The sequence below is a fragment of the Larus michahellis genome, chromosome 1 (assembly GCF_964199755.1).
Source record: "Larus michahellis chromosome 1, bLarMic1.1, whole genome shotgun sequence".
In the NCBI taxonomy this organism is placed as follows: domain Eukaryota; kingdom Metazoa; phylum Chordata; class Aves; order Charadriiformes; family Laridae; genus Larus; species Larus michahellis.
The window spans coordinates 60,855,139-60,876,474 of record NC_133896.1 but is presented as its reverse complement, the minus strand read 5'-3'; the positions used below and the strand labels follow the sequence as shown (position 1 = coordinate 60,876,474).

The window sequence follows — 21,336 nt, the reverse complement described above, 5'->3', positions numbered from 1 at the left end:
TTTGTCCACAGGCAACAAATAAAAGAGGAGTTGAGAAGCTGTACACAGCTGAGAGATTTCTCATTGCCACTGGTGAACGGCCACGTTACCTGGGTATACCTGGAGACAAGGAATACTGCATCAGCAGGTAAAACCAGAGAGGAATATGAAGTCATTTACCCTGTGCAAATGCTTCATCTGTAAGAGAGAGTGGTGAAGCATGAGCAGGGCTGCTTGGTTGCTGGTTTTCTTTCCTGTGTAGCTTTTTCTTAGAGGAAAGTAAGCGGAGGAGAATAGCAATAGACAGATGTCAAGGTGCCAAAAACACTGGTGTCTAGTAGACACCAGGATGCAGGTGGCTGGCTGGGATGGTTCTGTTTCTGACTGATAACAGCAGTAACTGAGAATACCGTAAATCATGTGCGTTGTCTGTCATAAAATTAATTCATCATCTCTGCCCCATTTACCAGTACACCCACTTCCTCCTTATTCCTTATGGTCTTTCAGTTCATGTACTGAAGTTTTTTTTGGTAACGAAGAGCAGTCTGCTTGGAAGAAACCTCCCTGCTCAAATGTCAAGGAAACGGGGAGTTGCAAAGCAGTTGATGTTCTGAAGTTGGTTGAAATTTATCTGTCTTTGTGCATTGGGGCAGTCTTGAAACTCAAGTCAATTTTTTTCCAGCTACTCAATTAAATGAATTCAACTTTTGGGAAGTCCTATTTCAAATGTCTGGTTAATTGATAAGACCAAGCAATTCTAACACAAGTTTCACCAAAAAAAAAAAAAAAGTGGTATGCAGATGAAATGTATTTTAATATCTGACTAACTTTTAAATTACTTAGTGTAGAGACAGAGGTTGGAATTTCAGTCTCAAAAACCTATAGCAATGAAATAAATAACTGGCATAATTCCTGTGAAGCCAAAACACCATGTTGTGTGTTTCCCTTCTAATAGGTAGTAGTGAAATTAAAGGTAACAAATAATATAGGCTGTAAAGTGGTGTTTTAAAATAACATTAAGGTGCAAGAGTCAGGAATGCCACTGTTAAAGATGATGAGGCTGAGGCGGTCTGTGTAATCCTCTCCGAGTTCCCTGGGGGATAGGAACTATGGTGTAGCCTTTAATTACACAGTCACAGTATTCCACCACAACATCTGCAGAGAGCATCTTTGTTTAGCCTTTGCTGTTGTTGGCTGAGAAAGAGACACTTATTTTAGATTTAAGTCTTTGGAGAACTGCACTGCCAAACTCTGCCTAAATCTCATCTGAGGAAGCTTGATGTCTCCATGAGTCCCTGCTTCCTTGAGAAGCCCTGGTTTTATAGTCCAGGTCCTAAGTGTGGTAGAACTGACGTAGCTTGATGAAGCAGTTGAAAGAAATGGAAAGCGGGCAAATAAACATGGTTTCCATAACTTCGTACTGCTATCTCTGCCTCTTACTGTGGTTTGCATTCACTTGTTCCATTGTCTGTGTGTATTTGGCACTGTGTATAATGCTTTAGCAAAAGGATGAGTCTTCAAAGAAGTGAAGATGGTATTTTTATCTTAAAGCTGAACTCTTTCCTCTTCGCTCTCAGGAGCTACAATTTGCAGCAAAATATTCTAAAGCAAGATTCAGAGGAAAAAAAAAAACCCAGCCTACCTTTTTTAACAATTTATCCTAAGTTTCTGTAAAAAAAATCCTAAAGATTTTGTGATTCAGGTTTTTCATACTCTTTTTTTGTGTGTCCTCCTAATTAGAACTTTTCAATCTGGCAGTTTACTGTCAATTTACTAGCTGAATTTCCAAAAAATTCATTTGTTGGGTTGTTTTTTTCTAGTGATCAAGAATAGGAATAAAATCTGATTCTTACAGAAGAAATCAGATAAATGTAAAGCACAATACATTCTTCAGATTGTCTGTAACACTCTTTTCTTTTTTCCCCCTCTTTTTTTTTTTTCCAGTGATGATCTCTTCTCTCTGCCTTACTGCCCAGGGAAAACCCTGGTGGTTGGAGCTTCCTATGTTGCCTTGGAATGTGCAGGATTTCTTGCGGGTCTTGGATTAGATGTCACTGTAATGGTGAGATCCATTCTCTTAAGAGGATTTGACCAGGATATTGCAAACAAAATTGGTGAATATATGGAAGAGCATGGAATCAAATTCATTAGGGAGTTTGTGCCAATCAAGGTAGGCTCAAAATGGTGCATGACTACAATTGATTGCAATATAACTATCATAATGTTTTTAGATGTAATTATTTTAGTGAATACAGAAATTGAATTTGCAGTACAGTATCTGCTATGATACAGTATAGGTTAATTTTTGTTTTAAACCGAGTAAGTCCATGAATCTTATGTAATTGAAAGGTACAATTCAGTCTTAGTGTTAAAATTTTGTGAGATTACAGAATTCATTGTCTTTATCAGAATTAGATGGGTTAGTATATGTTGCATTAAAAATGTTGTTACTCCTGCTCATCATTGTCCTGCAAATGTTGAATATATTTAAATTCAGTAGTTGTCCTGAAATCTGTGACACTTCTTGCAGGCTCATACTTAAGCAGAAGTATAATATCTTGTAAGATCAGGGCCAGTGCATCACAAATAGTCCTATTTTTCATGGCCAGTTGTTAAATTCTCAGACAGCAAATACTGCTTATGTGCCCAGGACCAGTGGACTATCCAGAAAAGTAAATGGGCTTTATGAGTATCCATCTGTATCCATCTGTGTCCTTTACTTGGCAAAGTCCTTAAATACTTGCTCAGTTTTCTTTGAATGCAGTAGGAGTACTCGTGCAGTTAGCTATGTACATGTATAGGGAAATTCAGGTTGAAAAGCAGATTAGATAAGCTCTGGAGCTTTTCTAATCTAAAATTGCCTTATCAAAGACTTCAGGTGCTAACAGTATTTTTCTTAATGTTTGGGTTTTTTTCTAAATAATTAGTGCTTATTTATTATGAAATGGGAAATAACGTGTTAAGCAGTTTTCAATTTGGCGTTAAGCCAGAGTGTTACCAAGTTTAACACTTTGGGCATTAAAGCATTAGATCGAGTGAGGACTGTTAGTTTTCATATTAAATGCTCTCGTCAGTTACCCCGCTGTGGATCTGACCCCCTCTCACAGATTGTAAGAGATGTTCTGTGAGAAGTTTCATGGAACTTTGGTTTTGTGCACGTTTGCATTGCAGAAGTCCCATGTTATATGAAAAGCAGGGGCGATTATTTAGTTTTTGTTTCAGACGTAGCTTTTTGTAGCTGTCCTGGGGGCTGGGAAGGAAGGAAGCTGATTTTACAAGAAGCAGATCATTTCAAGTAAACGGCAAGCGGTCTCCTCCAGATGCACCGTGCGAAGAGAAGTCCCATTACCCTGGTCACAAAATGCACTTTTGTGAATTTTACCCTGGCCCTTCACTATGTCTTTGATTTCAATGGGAGTGAAATATTTGCCCCTGTTTTTGGTTGAACATATCCTTAAACTTAAATTGCTGGATATGTTTTTAGCAGGTCTTCTTGTCTCTTTCAAACACTGTTTTTGAAGTTATGCATGTTGTGCTTATTAAAACCCTTCCTTGGGACGTTTGAAGACAGAAGATGAATTATTATAAGTAATGCTGCCTTTGAATAGGAGCAGTTTAACACAGTGATACTTTAAAGTTGGCAGGATGGCGCAGAAGGTCTGGGGTTTTTTAACTTAAAAAAGGGGAAGAGAGCTTCATCAGAAATTTTGCTTTTTCTGTCTTCAAATACTGAATACGAAGTAGGAACTAGGGCAGCTGTTGGAAAGTACTTTTTCTCCTGCAGAATGAACACTGAAAATTTCCCAGAATGAAGTTGTGTTGCACTTGTACATGTCTCTTGTATGTACAGCCAGCCGTGGGCAGGAGCTGGGTGCCTTGCTGTTCCTGGGGGGGTAAAAACTGCAGCTGAGGATATTCCTCACAGTCCAGTGAACATTAATGAGGACAGAAGAGAGTCCACATACGTAGCTTCAAAGTCCATTCACTTGTTTAGTTGATTTATTTAGCAGAGGGAAAAGGAATGCTTGGAAAAAAAGTCAGGGGTATTACTCTTTCTGCTTTTTGTTTTCTGATATATGGAGGGGTAGGGTGTGGCAGGGGGAGTATTTTGTGTTTGGTTTTCTTTTAAACAAACCTTTATTTTGTTATTACTCTAAACAAAGAGCACAGTTGCAAAAAGATTCACCTTTGGTTTTTTGGTTTGTTTTTTTTTTTTTTTCGCTTTGCTGGAATAGGCAGTAACCTGCTGCATTACTTGAGAGAGAGTGTGCAGCCGGATCTGTAGCTAAAACAAAACTAGGAATATTTATTTCAGTTGACTCTGGGAAACTCTGTAGGGCTTTTTTTTCTGAAGTTGCTGGTGTTTTTTCAGCCATTTAGAACCAGCTGCTGCCCTCTCCTGCAAGGCCATGGCAGCTTTATATGTTCCAGTAATATCATTCAAACAGGCTAAAGGCCTGTTCTTCTAAGGGCTGGGCTGTGAGCGTGGCTTCCCGTGGGTGGAAGGCACGATGGTCCTCAAGGTGCGGTTGAAGAAAATGTCTGATGGTGTTTCCAGGTCTTGCAGGAGTTCCCTGCCTCTGCACCTCCTCTGTCCCCAGCTGATACTAGCAGCTCATGTAGTGGGTGGGCTTGGACAAGAACTTAGCTATCAATCAACTTTTATAAACAGAAGCAAGGTTTTTCTTATTGTATTGGTCATAAGAATAAATGCATAGAGATAAACAAAAATGCTTAAACATGCAAGTAGTAATCACAAATGTAGAGAAAGGTGAAAATAACTTTAGAATGAATGCTTGAATTTTAGGTCATGGTTAAACACTCATTTTCAATGGTAAGATATGTGATGGGACGAAGATACTTTTGCATATCTTTATTTGAAACTAAACCCCCCCCTTTTTTTTTTTTTATTTTCCCTAATGTTGTAGGTTGAGCAGATTGAGGAAGGAACTCCTGGAAGACTGAAGGTTACAGCCAAGTCCACAACAGGGAACCAAATAACTGAAGGAGAATACAATACTGTGAGTCCTGTCTACATACATAAAGAACATGAAATAGCCTTCCATTTAATGTTAACATTTTGTGGGATGTTACTACCCATAGTTTAGATTTTTTGAAATTATTTTTAATCATTGCAATATGCTAATTGCGCACAATCAACAGGTAATTAATGTGACAAAAGTCCCAGAATCCATGCGTGTAAGTCCCATGTGCCTTAGGAGATCACTTGCATACTTTTGGAACCTGTTTTTTAGCTTAGGGATCTAGATGAACTTGGTCATGTGCAATCAGTTGCAGGATTTTTCCCCAGTGGGATATTTGTCATAAACTATAAGTAGTGATTTATAATAACTTTCATAATAACTAAAGCATGCTGTTCTGGAGTTAGCACAGAATAATGGTCTGTGCAAGAGCTAAACAAACAGGTGTCATGTCTTCTCAAGACCTGTTGACACAGCAGCTTCACAAAAACAACTAACGCCCAGTGGCAAGTCAGTCAGGGAACTTCATTACATACTCAAAACAGTAAAATTGCAGTGTGCAGGTATGCCATTATATTTTTGATTGACTGTTTCCATCACCCCTCACCCTACTCATTTTCTTATTCCTGGATGCTGAAAGGAAAAAAAAAACAAAAAACCATGTTGTGAATAAAGTATTTGGAACTACACAGAACGCATAAAGACAGGCATTTGGCAGCTTGGGATTTTAGACTGCAAACGCTGTGCCAGTGACCTCATTTACCTGTATAGTGCATCAGTTATCCCATAACAAGGACATGCCTCAGTGCATCTGAGTGCTAATGTTATGAGAAAGCATAACAGTAACAGTGCTGTTGCACAGTGTTGTAATACTATTTTTCCTGGTCCATAGCAGTGAAAGATTTTTAGCTAGAAAATCAGTGCCATCTTTTCTTCTGATTTCTTATTGCCACTACCTCTTTCACTGAAATGCTGTCACACCTCATAGAAGCGATGAGCTGCGTGTGATGCATTTTAAGACCTTCAGCTCCGAAGATCCGCCATGCTGGGTCATCTAAAAGATTTGAAGCAGATCTTGGGTTCTTTCAGCACAGTTCTTAGTTGTCTATGAGAAGCATTGTATAGTTACCTGGGCAGTTGTTCAAGTCTGCAAAGCATATAGCACTTTTTCTTGTGATGGTAGAGGCTGGAATTTATTTTGTTTGTTAAGGGTAGCTAAGTTGATACCATGGGCAAGAATTTGGCCTGGTCTGTCCATCATTTTGAACAAATGTTCAAACAAATAATATTCAACAAGTAATATTCTTTGGCAGTGACTTGTCTGAGAGCCTATTTAAGTAAATTATATTTTCTGATCAAAACAAAGATTATTTTATGGTCTTTTTATTTGCCAAAGCATCTGAGTTTCCTTCTTAAAGAGCCCTTTCCTTACGGAGCATTTTGGGGTCACCTGCTCTGGTAGGGATATGGTATAACACTTCATTATAAAAGTGTGAGGAAGTAAAGAATCTGACCTAACTGAATTGTTTAGAATACTCTTGGGATATTATTCCAGGAAAAGCTATTTGGCTGTATTCATTCTTATCATTAAAACCTGGTATTATTAGGTCATGGTGGTGGTGTGGCTTGTCTTGAACTCTGTGAATGTACAATGAGTAACAAATGTATTCACCTTAATGTGACCAAGCCTTAGAAACTAATCCTTAGTATATAATGAAAATAATAGATGTCACATGCAAATGCCCTTTTGAGGTTTTAAAAAATCAGTAACGTGCATTGGTGTTTTGCAGGTGTTGGTAGCAATTGGAAGAGATGCATGCACAAGAAAAATTGGTTTGGACAAAGTTGGAGTGAAGATTAATGAAAAGTAAGGACAGATGTCTGTGTAACACTGACTGCAGAGCTTGTGTCCTTTACTGTTGCGATGGTAGTGGTGCATAGACATTCAAACGCTTTGAGGAAAAACTTGTTTTGTGTTTGCATACACGTGGATTAGGAGACTGTGTAGCAGACATAGCTGCATTTTCTCCCATAGTACTGCATCGTTTGCTTTTTTGATACTGAAATGTCACTTGCTAAATGCTGCAAGTCAAAAGTGTCTGTTAATTTCTCTCTAGGTTCACAGGTCAGTCTCAGCTTCTTCCAGTGACTGGGCTTTCTAGGATCTGTCAGTTGTTCCTTGTACTCTCTTATTCCCACCTCCTTGTTTTTATCTCTGCCACATCTTGGAGCAGAGATCTGTTTGTTCATACAGGCTTTTAGTGTGGTGGGGTTTGGTTACATTTTTAACGTAAATGCTACTATATGTGTATTTTGAAATGTAAGGTCAAAGTAGCATTCCTTAAACTCATACTTGGAGTTGGTGATGTGTTTTAGGTTTTGGACGAGTTTATTTCTTGCCTTAGAGCAACCCTTGGGAGCAATCTGTGTCCTGTAGAGGAGCATTTCATGTTTAATGTAGTGAGGTCGTTGCACCAGGGAGTGGAGCTATCAGTAACGTTTTCAATGTTGGTAACTAAAACATCTTCTGATGATGTGGTGCCTAGACAATCTTCCCTTTGAAGAAAAGACACAGGACCTGAACTTGACGTGGTCGCTTCTGGAAAGAGTGCAGAGGGCGGCTGATCTATGAACACCGTGACTGGTGTTGCCGAAGGGAATTGTTGTGATGTTCTAAATAAGTGGAAATTTTGGTCCACTCAAAATTGTCAGTCTTGGGGAACAGTACACATCTTTCTGACATCAGGACACCTATTACTAGCTTAACAGAATGAAGTATAAAATTATTAGTGTAAGCTATATATTTGTTAACAAGAGCAAAATTGAGGGAGTTGGATTTTAATACGGGAATCGCCGCTGGTCCCTCAAGTAACTGTGTGACTGTTTCTGTGCCTGTCTGATTAGGTTTCCCTGTTACATGTGTTTCTTGCAGTGATTACTGCACTATCTCATTTATTAATGAAGTAGGAAATATTAATAATTAAAAACTTCCATTAGCTCAGTACACTTATAGCTAAAAGGCTTGCTGGCTGTCCCTTAAGTAGGGTGTCTAACAACTTGACCTGTCTCTCTGTAGAAGCCTGAAGGGTGAGTTTATAGAAACTGCTTCAGCCACTGGAATGGAATTTCAGAAATGGAGAAATTTGTTTGTCCTGCTGCTTGAGTGGGAGAATGTCTCTTCTTGTTCCTCAAGGTTGTCAGTACATAGCTCAGCTGGTAGTAGAGGGTGTTTGAGGAAAGGATTTATGCCTCACCAAAGAATTGATTCAGGAGGTGAATCACAACTTCACGGGCTACCTCTTTATCCACTGTGTAAACTCCTGTAGTTTTGGTCAAATTTGCCCTACTTTACATTTTTGCCCAAGACTATAAGATTGTGAATATAACTTCTTTCCCTCATACTTAAAACACGCGTCTTTTAAAACTAAAGGGCCGGACTCCTGCAAGTTTATTTACACCTCCAGTCTTAACAGCAGAACACTTAAATCTTTTTTCTTGTTAATTCAAATTGCAGAACAGGAAAAATTCCTGTCAACGATGAGGAGCAAACGAATGTGCCATATATCTATGCTGTTGGAGATATACTGCAGGACAAGCTGGAACTCACACCAGTGGCAATCCAGGCAGCAAGATTGTTAGTTCAAAGGCTTTATGGTGGGGCAACCAGTAAGGTAAGGAACCAGTTGCCACAAAACACTGTCATTGCTCTACTTCTAAGTGCGGAGTGCAAGTCTGCTTGTTTATGGAACACTCAGTAGGCTTTTAAGGATTAGCTTTGATGATCACTTTAATTTTCCCCTTGCAAAGATATTACTGCAGATATGTTCTGCTAATTGTGTAGGATGAAATGACTACCTTATGCCTTAAGCCGTAGTCTCTTTTTTTCCTATTTAGAGGTTTTATTTTTCTCTCAGCGTATAATGATAATAAAATTAACTGAGATCATTTAACTTGTTTTTAACTCTACTGCTTTCCCTAAAATTCGGCAATCATTCCCATCCCATTAAATGCTTTAACTCTAATTCATAGGCAGTTTACTAAACCTACCTACAGTCCCTAAATAGAGTGTAATAGGGGTTTATGATGGTCTTCATTTTCAATATTATTTCCACTAATTTTTTTCACTTCTCATCCGTGCGTTTTCAATGCAATACATAGTTCTACTTATAATAGAATGTGGACACAAAGGAAGATCAAATGTGCCAATAAGTCAGCACGTATTTATACCTGAGAAGTTGAATTCATCGGTTTGGTGCTTATGTTTCATACTAGCGCAATTGTAGGTTTCAGTCAACTTATACTAGTCCAAATAGAAGTAACATGGGTACTCATTTACACCTTGTCTTTAAACCAGGAGGAAAGGAGGGTGCCTTTAAAGAACTGTTGTCCCAGCACCATTGATGGGTGCTTGTTTCACCTTCATAACCATAGGGCATGAGCATAAAGGTTTTTCTCTGTTAGAGCCTGCTGTATTCATATCAAGTTCAGCTGTTGGCCAGATTTAGAGCTTGATTGAGTTGTTTATTTTAGGTTGGCAGGTATTGCAGTAACAGAATTCTGAATCAGTGTGCATCATGTCATTACATCAGCCAGGCAAAGTTTAAGAAAACCATAGCTGGAGCCAGAGTTTTTTTCTTGCTGCAATACTGTGGATATGTCTTAATTTACATTTTATGCCAGGTAACTGTCTTTCAAGGTATGAAAATCCTTATGCTGCCAAAGAAAGCATCATCTCTTTCAGTGAATCCAAGAAATGAGTAACCACTTAGATGGGATCCTGGCTTACATTGCTGTTGTAACAAATCTGGAAAGGGTGATTATGTGAAGCATAATGGAAGTGTTATGGATAGGTGGAGAAAGAATAGTAAGCAGCATCTTAGTTGACCCTCAGTCACAAAGGAAATTAATTAGAGTTGAATTCCATAGAAATTAGAATTAATAGAAGTTAAATAGATCTGACCAGCCTGTTAGTCTGCTATGGCAGAACGACTAATTTGGTGGATACGGGGAGAGCAGTAGATGACTCTAGTAAAGGCTCTTGACACTGTCTCCCATAACATTCTCATAGACAAACCGATGAAGTACAGGCAAGTGGACAGTGAGGTGGGTGGAAAACTGGCTGAACTGCCAGGCTTAAGGGACTGTGACCAGCATTACAAAGACTAGCTGAAGACCAGTGGTGTGCCAAAGTGCTGGATACTTGGTCCAGTACTGTTTAACATCTTCATTAATGATCTGGATGATGAGACAGAGTGCACCCTCAGCAAGTTTGCAGATGATACAAAACTGGGGGAAAGAGACTGATGCACCCAGTGTTTGTGCTGCCACTCAGAAGGACCTGGTCAGCCTGGAGAAGTGAGCTGAAACGAATCTCATGGAGTTCAGCAAGGAGACGTGCAGAGTCCTGTACCTGGGGCGGCGTAACCCCGTGCACCAGCACAGGCTGGGGACCCACCAACTGGAAAGCAGCTGGGCAGAGAAAACCCCGGGGGGTCTGGAGGACAACTTGACCATGAGCCAGCAATGGACCCTCATGGCAAAGGCGGCCAGTGGCATCCTGGGCTGCATCCTGGCAGAGCATTGCCAGCTGGTGGAGGGAAGTGACCTTTTTCCCTCCACTTGGCGCTGGTGAGCTTGGATTTTGTGTCCAGTTCTGGGGTCCCTGGTGCAAGAAGGACAGGGCAAGTCCAGCAAAGGTGCATGGCTATGATTAAGGGACTGGAGCATCTGGCACATGAGGAGAGGCTGAGACAGCTGGGAATTTTTGTACCTGGCAGAAGAGATGCCTTGGGGGGCTCTTATATCAATGTGTATTTATACCTGATGGTAGAGAATAAAGAAGGTGGAGCCAGACTCTTTTCAGTGGTGTAAAGGACAGTGCAAGGACAAGAGGCAATAGATTCAAATTGAAACACAGGAAAATTCCATTTAAACATAAGAAAAAACTTCTCTACAATTAAGGTGGTCAGGCCCAGAGGTTGCCCAGAGAGGGAACCTCTAGAACACTGTAAAGCTCCAGTGAAGTCAGGGGTCAATGTTTACCTCTCATGGTATGTGATTAGGCTGTAGTATCGGCTGGAGTTCTAGCTGTCCCCCCAGACAGCTGTAGTTCATGTCTTTGGTTCTTTGGCATTGCTTAGGCCACAGGTGTTAAAAAACATGATGGTTTTCGGATTTGGTGGTGTCTTTGCAGCATCCCCAGCTAAAAATAGCATGCTTTGTAGGCACAGCTGAACAGTCTACTTTTTATCTCCAGTTTGACCTGTGATCTGGTATGTTTTTAAAACAGGGCACTGAATTTCTTATTCCTTTTAATCTGTGCATACTAATGTCAGTGTGGCTTTAAACTGTCGTTCTGTTCTTGCTCTAGTTAACACCTCTGAGAGGGACAAAACCAAAACTGTAGCTTAATTTTAAAAAAATTAAAAAAGAAAAAGTAGCTTTCAGAATGTTGAATAATCCAACTTTTCGTCCTGTCTTTCAAACTGCAGAATTTTTACCTGATATCCTGATTTTATTACTGACGTTGTGTTGGTTTTTTTGTTTTGAATGCTACACAGTGTGACTATGTGAATGTTCCAACCACTGTATTCACTCCTTTGGAGTATGGAGCCTGTGGGTATTCTGAAGAGGCTGCGGTGCAGAAGTTTGGGGAGGAAAACATTGAGGTAAATGCCTTAGTTTCATCTGGATTTTAAGTTCCCAATTTGTAAATTAAAATAATGTTATAATGTTAAGAGCTGATCAAAGCACTGTTCTGTATTCTGATGTAAGGGCAGTAGGTAGCTAGGTAAGTTTTTGTCTTCCTTGGCAGTTCCTAGGCATGCTATAAAAATAGTCCCCAATTCCAAGAGCTGTAGTTGCAAATAAGTTCTATTTTTGGCAAACTGGGCTTGAAGGTAGAATATTTGGTTTAAAAAAAAAAAAAAAGGCATTTCTTTGTGTCTGCAAATAGTTCAGGATAAATTAAAGCTGGGTATGTGCTAGAAGCAATACATTGGTTTTCATGTCAAAGGGGAGCTTTTTGTATCTACAGTGTGGCAAATTCCTTGCCATGGAAGGAATACTTTTGCTTTATAAAGCCAGACATTGTTATGCTCATTTTACCGGCTTATTTTGACTATGCAAGGAGGTATGTGCTTAATTTTGCTCACGTGAATGACCCTTTTTCAGTCACTGGGATTGCTGGTCAAGAGTGAAATTAGACATATGTAAGCACTTAGTGCCTAAGGCTGTTCTTAGAAAATACTCTACAGACCACGTTACAGAAAGCACGAGGGGAGGGAGTCTGACAATAAAACGAACTTTTATGCCCCATGAATATCACCTGAGGAGCATTACTTGGGGAAATAAGCAGATAAGTGGTGGCTCATAAAGTTGAGAACTTGTTTCCCTCTTAGCTTTGTCAGTTATGTTTTTTGACTTGGACTGTGGAGAAAAGAAGTAAATATGACTTAAAATGGGAGTGTGTCAAGTACTGTTAACTTGACTAGAGGGCAGGGGTTTAAATTCTGCTTTCCCCACAAAGTTTCTCTGTGTGTTTATGTGTGTGTTTATGTGTGTGTGTATATATATATATATATATAGACAAATTTTTGTTATTGAGTCAAATTCTTGCTGTTACATGTGTAACACTGGACCGTTCTTTGTGGAAAATGCACTTCCCATTTTCAGAGCCATTTTTGAAAATTTGCATGCAGAAGCATTTGTATGGCTGCTAAGTCCTAATTTAGTTTGTTCTGACCTCTCTATCGTGTCACCATATTGGCTTTTGCAAGCTTCAGTACGATTATTGAGTTGCATCTGTCATTCAGACCTGTTAATTTTCAGTTGCACATAGTGATGCTTATAAATGCTTTGTAACCCAATTAATATGGAAAAAACATTGAGCTGTCTCTCGTAGTTTGTGAAGGGACATATTTTTACTAGAGTTGTGATCAATTAAAAACTTCTTTCAAATAGTAATCAATCTGAGGTTAGCTTCGAAGGGGAGCTGCTGAGAGTTCTGGGTAGAACTGTGCCTCAAAACACCCTGTCTTTTTCTGAGATACGTGCTACAGAGGTGGGTGAGCAACCTTGTCTGCAGCTAGAAATCTGTCTGGTGATGTTGGCTGGGGCAGACAGAAGAGTGTGGTTTTGCTGTGTTTTTTTCAATGTACTTTCCATTTTGCAGCGATATACGATCTAAGAGAGCATGCAAAAAGCATGCCCTCATCTCTCCTAAACCCTGGCTCTGAAGCTATTTCTTCCCTTTTTCTGTTCTGAGAAATATTTTTGCCTTCATCCTGGGGTAGACTCACAGACAAATCCATGAGGGAAGCTTGTATGTGTCTAGTTTAATGAGAACATGGTGAACTGCATCCTGGAAGTGTAATACACGTGTGGCTTCTTGGTTTGTTGGGGTTTTTTTAATTATTGGATGACACCAGTGATTGTAGCGATTGTTTTGTAGAGGCTTCCTTCTTTGGTGTTCATCAAGGGGAAAGAGTCTCACCCTGATCTCAAGTATTCCAAATTCTACATGCATGGCTGATTGCTAGTGAAGAGTTGTTAGCTAAAGGCTCATCCTTGTGCTGTGTCACAATTGTTGAAAGTTTTTACGTGTGTGATTTCCAAAAGCAATTGCAGTCTTTGGAGGTGGACAAGGCAAACATAACATAGTCTGGGGGTTTTTGGAAGATAATGCTCTCTGCTGTGAAATTCCACACCTCTTTTAACCTGTGTTGTATTTCTAGGTGTACCATAGTCATTTCTGGCCACTGGAATGGACTGTGCCATCCAGAGACAACAACAAATGCTATGCGAAGATAATTTGCAATATTCAAGATAATGTAAGTGCATCTTTTCTTCCAGGGAAAACAGCAGCTATACATTCATCACAGGCACCATTGATACTACCACAGCTATAAATAGGTTATTTTTAACAAATTAAAATTAACTTAAATTTTTCTACCTTTTGAAATGTAATAAATGGCCCTTAGTAAAACAGAATATTCTGCCATTGGTGTATTGTACTTCTTCCATACATGTAAAATAAGAAGTAGAAATCTCTAAGATTATTCATTAACTTTGAAAAGAGAGTGAGTCAATGCATGTCAAAATGGTTAGAATTTGTATCGGTTTATTGTATTCCCCCTCCCCAAACTGGGACAGTCTTTTCAGAGAGATTCTTCTCTCTGAAATTGAGGTTAGTCAGAACTCACAACTTGTAACCTCTGCAAATACACGTGTCTATAAAACTCTTGAGCTCGTTCTAACAGGATTAATGTATCTTGCCCGCACAAATCTCATTTAGGGTGATAATGCCAGGATTATCCTTGGACTAGGATAAAATTTCCTGGGTATGAAAATGTGCAGTACCTGCTGAAGCACAAGCAAAATTACTAATTGGTTAAAAGAATTTGTGTGCCGTTCTCTGAATGATCATCATCTGTTTAATAAAGAATTAGTTTATTTTAATAATATGAACTATTATGAAGAATAATATGCTGTTAAAATGTATTCCTGTTAAGATAGTGGCATAGAGTTATCAGTCCTAAAAAATTTTTGGATCTATTTTACCTATTTTCTTTAATCATTAGATACATATTTTATCTTCCTGCAGTCTTTCTAAGCATCCCGTCACAATTTTGTAAAATTTGCAAACCTGTCTGGTTTTGTCCATCTCTTTCTGGAGGAGTTAGCACTAGTGTGGAAGCTATTTTAGCTATTTTAGAACCCATGGTTACATTCCTAATCCGAAGTTACTTAAGAAAATGAAAAGGCTTAGTGGTGTTTTGAAGTGTTTCATTAATTTGTTTCCATGTCTTGTCCTGAAAATTCGGAACGTATTTAAACATCTAGGAGTAGAGTTGAAAGTTACCCCAGGTGAAAAATAGTTCAGTAACTTTTTAAAACTGTAGTTACCTCAGTTTCATTACTATGGTTTTATTTTTACTTATGTCCTTATTTTTAAAGGAAAATAAGGGTAATTCCATTTTAGTTATTACTTAATTATAGCTTTTCTTAGTTAAATAAACACTGTGGTAAATCTCCCTCCTCGGGCTGACTGACAGAAAAATAACCTTTCAGTGTACTGAGTATATCCACACTCCCTTATGTGTGATATTTAGCGGGAGGAGCAGGTAACTTTTGATACCCAACTAGGCTGTATCTATGCTCAGCAAAATCTGATTAATGCCCTGAAAGCCACTGAAGCCCACAGCAGTTGGCATTTGCTAAAGGAGACTTGCTTTTCTTAGAGAAGCAAGCTTTTCTTTAAGAAAAGCAGGTCAAGTCAGTACAGCTTCTACTGTTGAGTGTTTGCTGAGGATATATGTGCAGTGTGACGTGTTTTGCAGTTGAACAGTAGTATGGAGGTGAGAAGTTGTGAAGTAACAGTATTGTCCTTGTAACTGGATGGCTTTCAGTTTGTTTTGCCAGTCTCTAGGTATATTCTCTAGGTATATTCATATTCCCAACGACAGCGAACACTGCAACAAGAGTAGTCGTCAGTTTAGTTCCAGTACGCTTCTTGCCACATCTGGTTAGCTCTGAGCTTTACCTTGTGGCCCTTTCCCATGAGCAACTATCGAACTGCAAGTTCTTCAGTAGATACGCACCAGGTACCCACCCAGCACAGGCCCTGATGTTGCAAACCTTTGCGCAAGCTGCTCATCTTTACTTCGGCAAGCAGTCTGTTGGAATAAGTGGAATAGTTTGCCTGAATAAAATTTAAATGCGTATTTGTGATTTGGACATACACTATGATCAAACATAGGCCATGGTGTGTGTTAAATTTGCATGCTGTTGATGTAAACAAAGGACTCCGGCACAAAACTTTGTAAGGAAGCCCATTCTTGAGTTCCTAGTTGAATCTTTTCCTTTACGGACAGAGAATAAAATTATACCCACTATTTCCCATCTGTTGGTGCTAATGATAGTTCACATTTGTGTGGTTACATTAATTTGTGGTATGTTTTGTGAACTGATGAAATGATAGAGTAAGAAAATCTTACACGTTATCTAAAGAGAACCAAAGGCATGACTGTGCTTGTATTTGATTACATTTGGTTTTTAGGAGAGAGTCATTGGCTTCCATGTCCTTGGTCCGAACGCTGGAGAAATCACCCAAGGGTTTGCAGCTGCTATGAGATGTGGGTTGACAAAAGAGCAGCTGGATAGCACCATAGGAATTCATCCCGTCTGTGCAGAGGTTTGTACATGAAGTCACTTTATATCTCAGTTTTTGTAGAATTCTGGGCTAAGGTGTTGGAAATCTGAATAGCAGAGCTCTGTTAAAGAGGTCAGAATTTGGGGGAATGTAGGAGGGAGGGAAGGACAGGAAATTATCTTTTTTTAATATTTAGAAATCTAACATTTATGTTTAATCTGGGATTATTGGGTTTTTTTAGTGTGTTAATTTGTTTAAATGTTTACAGTCTCCCCTAATCCAGTGCTCCCTCTACTGGGAAGTACCGAATTTTCCTCCCGCTCAAAGATCCATTTATAAAGGCTTCAAATACTATTTCTGCTAAAGTGGTTGTCAAAGCTAATTTTTTTTTTTTTTAGATAAGTGTCCTCAAAATAGGCTTATAAACTGGTGCTATGGAAGGGGATCAGCTACATGACAATTATTTGTATTAAATTCTACCCTTTTAAAGATCTCTCCTTTACTCTCGCAGGACTTGACTTCTGAAGTAAAGTACACAAGGTCGCACGACCATCTTTTTTTTCTTGTGCTTGTCTTGCAGTTCCTCTTTATTGAAGGGCTTAGCTTTTTCCACTTAGTGGGGGACAGCTTCTCCCAGGTATAAATCAGAGATGCTTCCCTGATTTTAGTAGTATTAGGGCCAGTTATATGAACTGAGGATCCCGGCAAAACCTGTCTATCACTCCTTTGGGTCTTTGCACAGAATTGGTGTTTTTTACCTGCATGTGTGAGGTAAAAGGGAGCACCAGGATGGTGGTCTGCAGAAGTGAAGTCCACCGCTCTTGTTTTGCGTTTCCGAAGTGATACAGTATAAGCAATATAATAGGAGCTCCCTTAATGGAATGGACCGATAGCAATCTGAATCACCTTGAAAGCATCCGCAGTACAGATATGGTTTGGGTTTTTTTCTGTGGTATCATCTAATGGTGTTCTTAGAAGGCCTTGAAGAGGGGTAGCAGGTCCTTACCTTACCAGGGGCCCTGTGGAGGGGGAACTCCGAGTGAGGCATTCAAACCTGTGAACTCAAGCGGGATATTAGCGTATGCAGTGTGAAGAGAGGATGATAGTCATAATTTATTCTGGACATCTGAGCTGCTAAAATTGAAACTGAATAGAATGATGATTAGGCATAATTTAGGGAGGTAATTTCAGATAATCATATTTGTTTGAGTGGGGGAGGAAGAAATTGGCTCAGGAGAAATACGCTATTTAAAAGCTCCAGGGAACAGCAATCATTTTTAGTGCCAGTCTTCAGAAGGTTTTTTTGTGCCTGTTACTTAATTTAATCTCTTCAGCAGTAAACAAAAATCAAAGTGCAAGATGGTACTCTTTGATTAAAAAAATGCTTAAAAATTGTTTGGAATTTGTGAGGACTGTGCATATTTGGATGAATAGAATGATGGGTAATATCGGCATTATTTTTATCTTACATCCACGTAAAAACTGAGAAAAATGAAGTCTGATCTCAGTAGGAAGGGGACAGTGTTGCAAGGTCAAATGCTGACATCTTCACTGACATTAGTACTAATTCATTCCTCAAAGAGTCTCCTGTGAAACATGGTATTACTCAACTTGAAGAAGACTGTAAGACCGAGGGTCCCATTTCTCGCTGCTTACAAATTAGAGCCAGATTTCACTTGTTTTATTTGAGCAGCATTTTGTTCTGCAGAAAACATGAGTTCTGAATGGAATTTCTCGCAAAGCAAAGCACATGTAAGCGTGAGCCCAGAGTTGGTGGGACTTCAGCCTTACAGAGAGTTACCTCTCAGCCTAGACTGTACCGCACTGCTGTAAATACAGGCGCGTATAATCGAGCATCTGTGATGAAGAGAAAGTGTCTTCTGAAGGCTGGGATGATTATTCCAGTTAGCTAATGACAGCTTTCCAGCCGTTGGATCTAAGGTTTTGCCTTCATTTGAATAACTAACAAATTCCATCAAAACCCCACCTCATGTTTCCAATAATTATTAAATTACTCCCAGCTGGCTTACTGGAGTTAGGGAGTTGTGTGGTCCCCACAGCCGTTGGAACTGGCTGGCACACCCAGGGCTTGCAGTCGGGCCAAGAAAAAAGCTGATAAATTTGGGGCTTTTTGATCTTTGTCTTTCAAAGTGAAATAATAATGAATGGAGATTCCCATATGTTGTCAGTCTGTTGGATCACAACTGCAGAGTTAGAAGCCCTGCCTGAAGCCATGCACCGTAGTTTAAATATATTGCTGTTCTTCTGCCATATGTATTGGGCATGCTTTTTTCTTCCTGATTTGTGCGTAATGCTTTACATGCTTATAGAAAGTGGAAGAAGTATATAATTTATTGATGTTTTCTGAAGAGCTGTAGCAGCCTTTGTGCAGCAAAGCTTCTACTTAGAGAACTGTAGGGCTTTCAGATCCCCATTATCTTTAGATACTTCAGTGTTATTTGCATAACTGAAATGCGTATATACTTTATTCTGTGCTAAGTTTATTCTTGCTGAGAGATGGCTTTGATGATAGCTAATTATTGCAACTTTGAACCATTTAGATAGAAGTGGGTTTGATTTCCTTTTTTGCTTTCTATATTATATCTATGCAAACTGCAATTATTTGCATAGTAAAGTTCTAATATTGAACAAGGTTTTGTAGAATTTTTATTCGTGAATTTTGATACCTTATAATTTTACAGTAATTATTCTGAATAGGTTGTTTTCTTTAATGTGACTTGAAAGCAGAAAAGATTGGACTTTTTCAAAAAAGATTTACTAAGTGTTTCTTAGCCCTTGTCCGGAGGATACAGATCCCAGACGTAATAACTGCGTCAGCAACAAGTTCTGCATTTCTGTAATATATAGAAAGGTACAGAGGCAAAATTTATGTTCTCTGCAAATGTTGTAGCCTTGGGTTAACTTCACTTGCCCAACAAAGAAGTTATCTTTGAGCCATAAAGACACTTATTCGTTAGGCGTACAGACGGGAGTTTATTACTGCTGAGTTCATTCCCACTGTAAAAACTTTGGAGCGTTAAGACAAAAGGTGATACAAAGCCATCTGACTTCCTTAATTCTTTATTTTCCACTGTAAAAGGAAGACCATAAGGTAAATGAAGAGAACAAAGGCTATTTGTATGCATGGGTGTTATTTAGTGGCAAGGATTTTAAATGTATGTCTTTTCATTATTATTTTATTACTTTAAGAAATGACTGCGGGTTTGAACATTATGCCCAAGTTGATCTTCTAGAAGAGAAAATTCATTATAGCCGTACTAAATGCTGTCTGTTCTTTCTTTCTCTGAAGATATTCACCACTCTGACCGTGACAAAGCGTTCTGGTGAAAATACCCTTCAGGCTGGATGCTGAGGTTAAAGACCCCCATTCTTGTTATTGCCAGAGACTGACTTTCATCGCAGCGGCTGACTTGTGCGGTTCAGAAGAGAGGTTTTGGGATAAGTCATCCTCAGTCGTCTGCAGAAACGTGTAGATCTTAACCGCAGCGTTCCCTCATCCGCAAGAGAAGAGCACTGTGGGAGTTGGTCACTTGCGGTGATTGGCTGGCAATTAGCAATGCAATGGGAATATTGACTATCGAGCTGTTGCTTAGCAGGGCATTTAACGAATGCTTTCATGAAGTCATAGCCTGAAGCCTGCATTGTCTGGTGGGCAGTGATGGAAGAACTGCTAGCGCAGCTGGACAACAGCTGTTTTGGTTTGGTTTTATTCCTCTCTAGTTTCTTACCTGAGCAAAGAACTTCCGAACTGAAGAATATTACCACAAGTTCAGATAATTGTGTAGTGCCTCTGTGTACTAGGTTATAACACAGCAATTGCAAGGTCTCCTCATGAGCGTGCATTTTACCAGCTCACATGCCTATGGAAGGGAAATTGTATCTACATGTCTGATCATGAGGAAGAAGATACCCTTGGAAAAAAGTTTAGTACCATCTAGAATAACGTATTTCTTGGCTTCCAGACTGACTCTGTTGTGAGTTTTTATTTTAGAGAAACTTATTTGTGAAAATGTTCTCCTTGGTGAGAAAGGAAAATACTTTTTCTGAAGGCCTTGTTATACAAAAGGGTTGTTTTTTTCCCCTGACAGTAACAACTGTGCATATAGCATAGATGTGATCATCTTAGCTTTATCTTGCAGCTTATGTGATCGTAATTAATCCAGTTTGGAACAGACAGATTTCCAATGTGGAATGAATTGTACTTCCAAGAGCTCTGTGCAACTTTATTCGTTTTGAATAAATTCTTCCTTTCCAGGTGAGCTATCGTATGCTGCACCATTTCAGGTCTGAATTGGCCACTTTGGACACAGCAGTACTGAGACTTCCCCTCGGATTAGTTGGCCTGTAGAATAAAAAAAAAAAAACAACCACCAAACAGCCTCCCCCCACCCCAAACAAACAAGCAAACAAAACCCTCACCCAACCTCCAGAAACCAACAGTGAAAAATCTTTGATGTAGATATGGCCTAAAAGCTGTATTTAGTTCCATGTGTGTGTTGGTTTATATTTAATTAAGAAAACAATACTTTTAAAATCGAGGTTTCCATGAAAAATAACTAATTATTGGATATTCCTCCTGTGCTGGATGAACTGCATACATATTTATCAAGGAATGGTAAAAATGTCTCTTTGTAATGGAAATTAATGTGCTTTTTGATCTGGTTTTTCATTTCCCTCTGTTTTAGCAGAAAGGTTCAGATTACTTTTATTAAATGGTTCTTGGGAGTTTAGCAGTGTGGTGGGAATAGGGGGTAAATTCTCCAACCCTCTGGGCAATACACCTTATGCCTAAATTTCTACCTGGTAACAAAGTCATGTATTTCTACTGAGATTTCTAGATTAAGTTATTTTTATAAACTTGTACGTAATTGAAGGATTTCTAAATATGTTTTGTGTGGTATCAAGAGTGGTCTGTGATGGTATTTTTCTGGCCAGTTTATTAAATAAATTGAATATTTGCACAAACAGGTGATCATTTTGATGCCTCTTCCAAACAAAGAAGCCAGGTGATAGCAAGACAATGTGTGGTTTTTTTAAAGGCCAGAAGAGGGCACCTTGATAAACCCAGCTGTGATTTGTCTCAGTCTTTGGAATTTTGAAGGTAGATCCTTCTGGGAGAAACAGGGTTTGGGGCTATTTTATGTGCATTTTTTTTGCATGTCAAATGTATGAGAAAGACATATTTAAAAGCAAGAAATGAAT

The 21,336-nt window shown here is 39.1% G+C and overlaps 1 protein-coding gene across 2 annotated transcripts in view; it reads left to right on the top strand.

The window, feature by feature from the left end:
- The window catches only part of TXNRD1 (thioredoxin reductase 1), a 41,990-nt gene extending 20,891 nt beyond the window's left edge, over nucleotides 1-21,099 (top strand). For both annotated transcript variants that reach the window (XM_074581195.1, XM_074581203.1), the window contains exons 7-15: nucleotides 12-127; nucleotides 1,924-2,149; nucleotides 4,908-5,000; nucleotides 6,752-6,828; nucleotides 8,476-8,632; nucleotides 11,522-11,629; nucleotides 13,697-13,792; nucleotides 16,021-16,155; nucleotides 19,424-21,099. In XM_074581195.1, the coding sequence (XP_074437296.1) occupies nucleotides 12-127; nucleotides 1,924-2,149; nucleotides 4,908-5,000; nucleotides 6,752-6,828; nucleotides 8,476-8,632; nucleotides 11,522-11,629; nucleotides 13,697-13,792; nucleotides 16,021-16,155; nucleotides 19,424-19,486 (1,071 nt within the window). In that variant the 3' untranslated portion in view covers nucleotides 19,487-21,099. The remainder of the gene's footprint in view (nucleotides 1-11; nucleotides 128-1,923; nucleotides 2,150-4,907; nucleotides 5,001-6,751; nucleotides 6,829-8,475; nucleotides 8,633-11,521; nucleotides 11,630-13,696; nucleotides 13,793-16,020; nucleotides 16,156-19,423) is intronic.
- The last annotated feature ends 237 nt before the right edge of the window (nucleotides 21,100-21,336 follow it).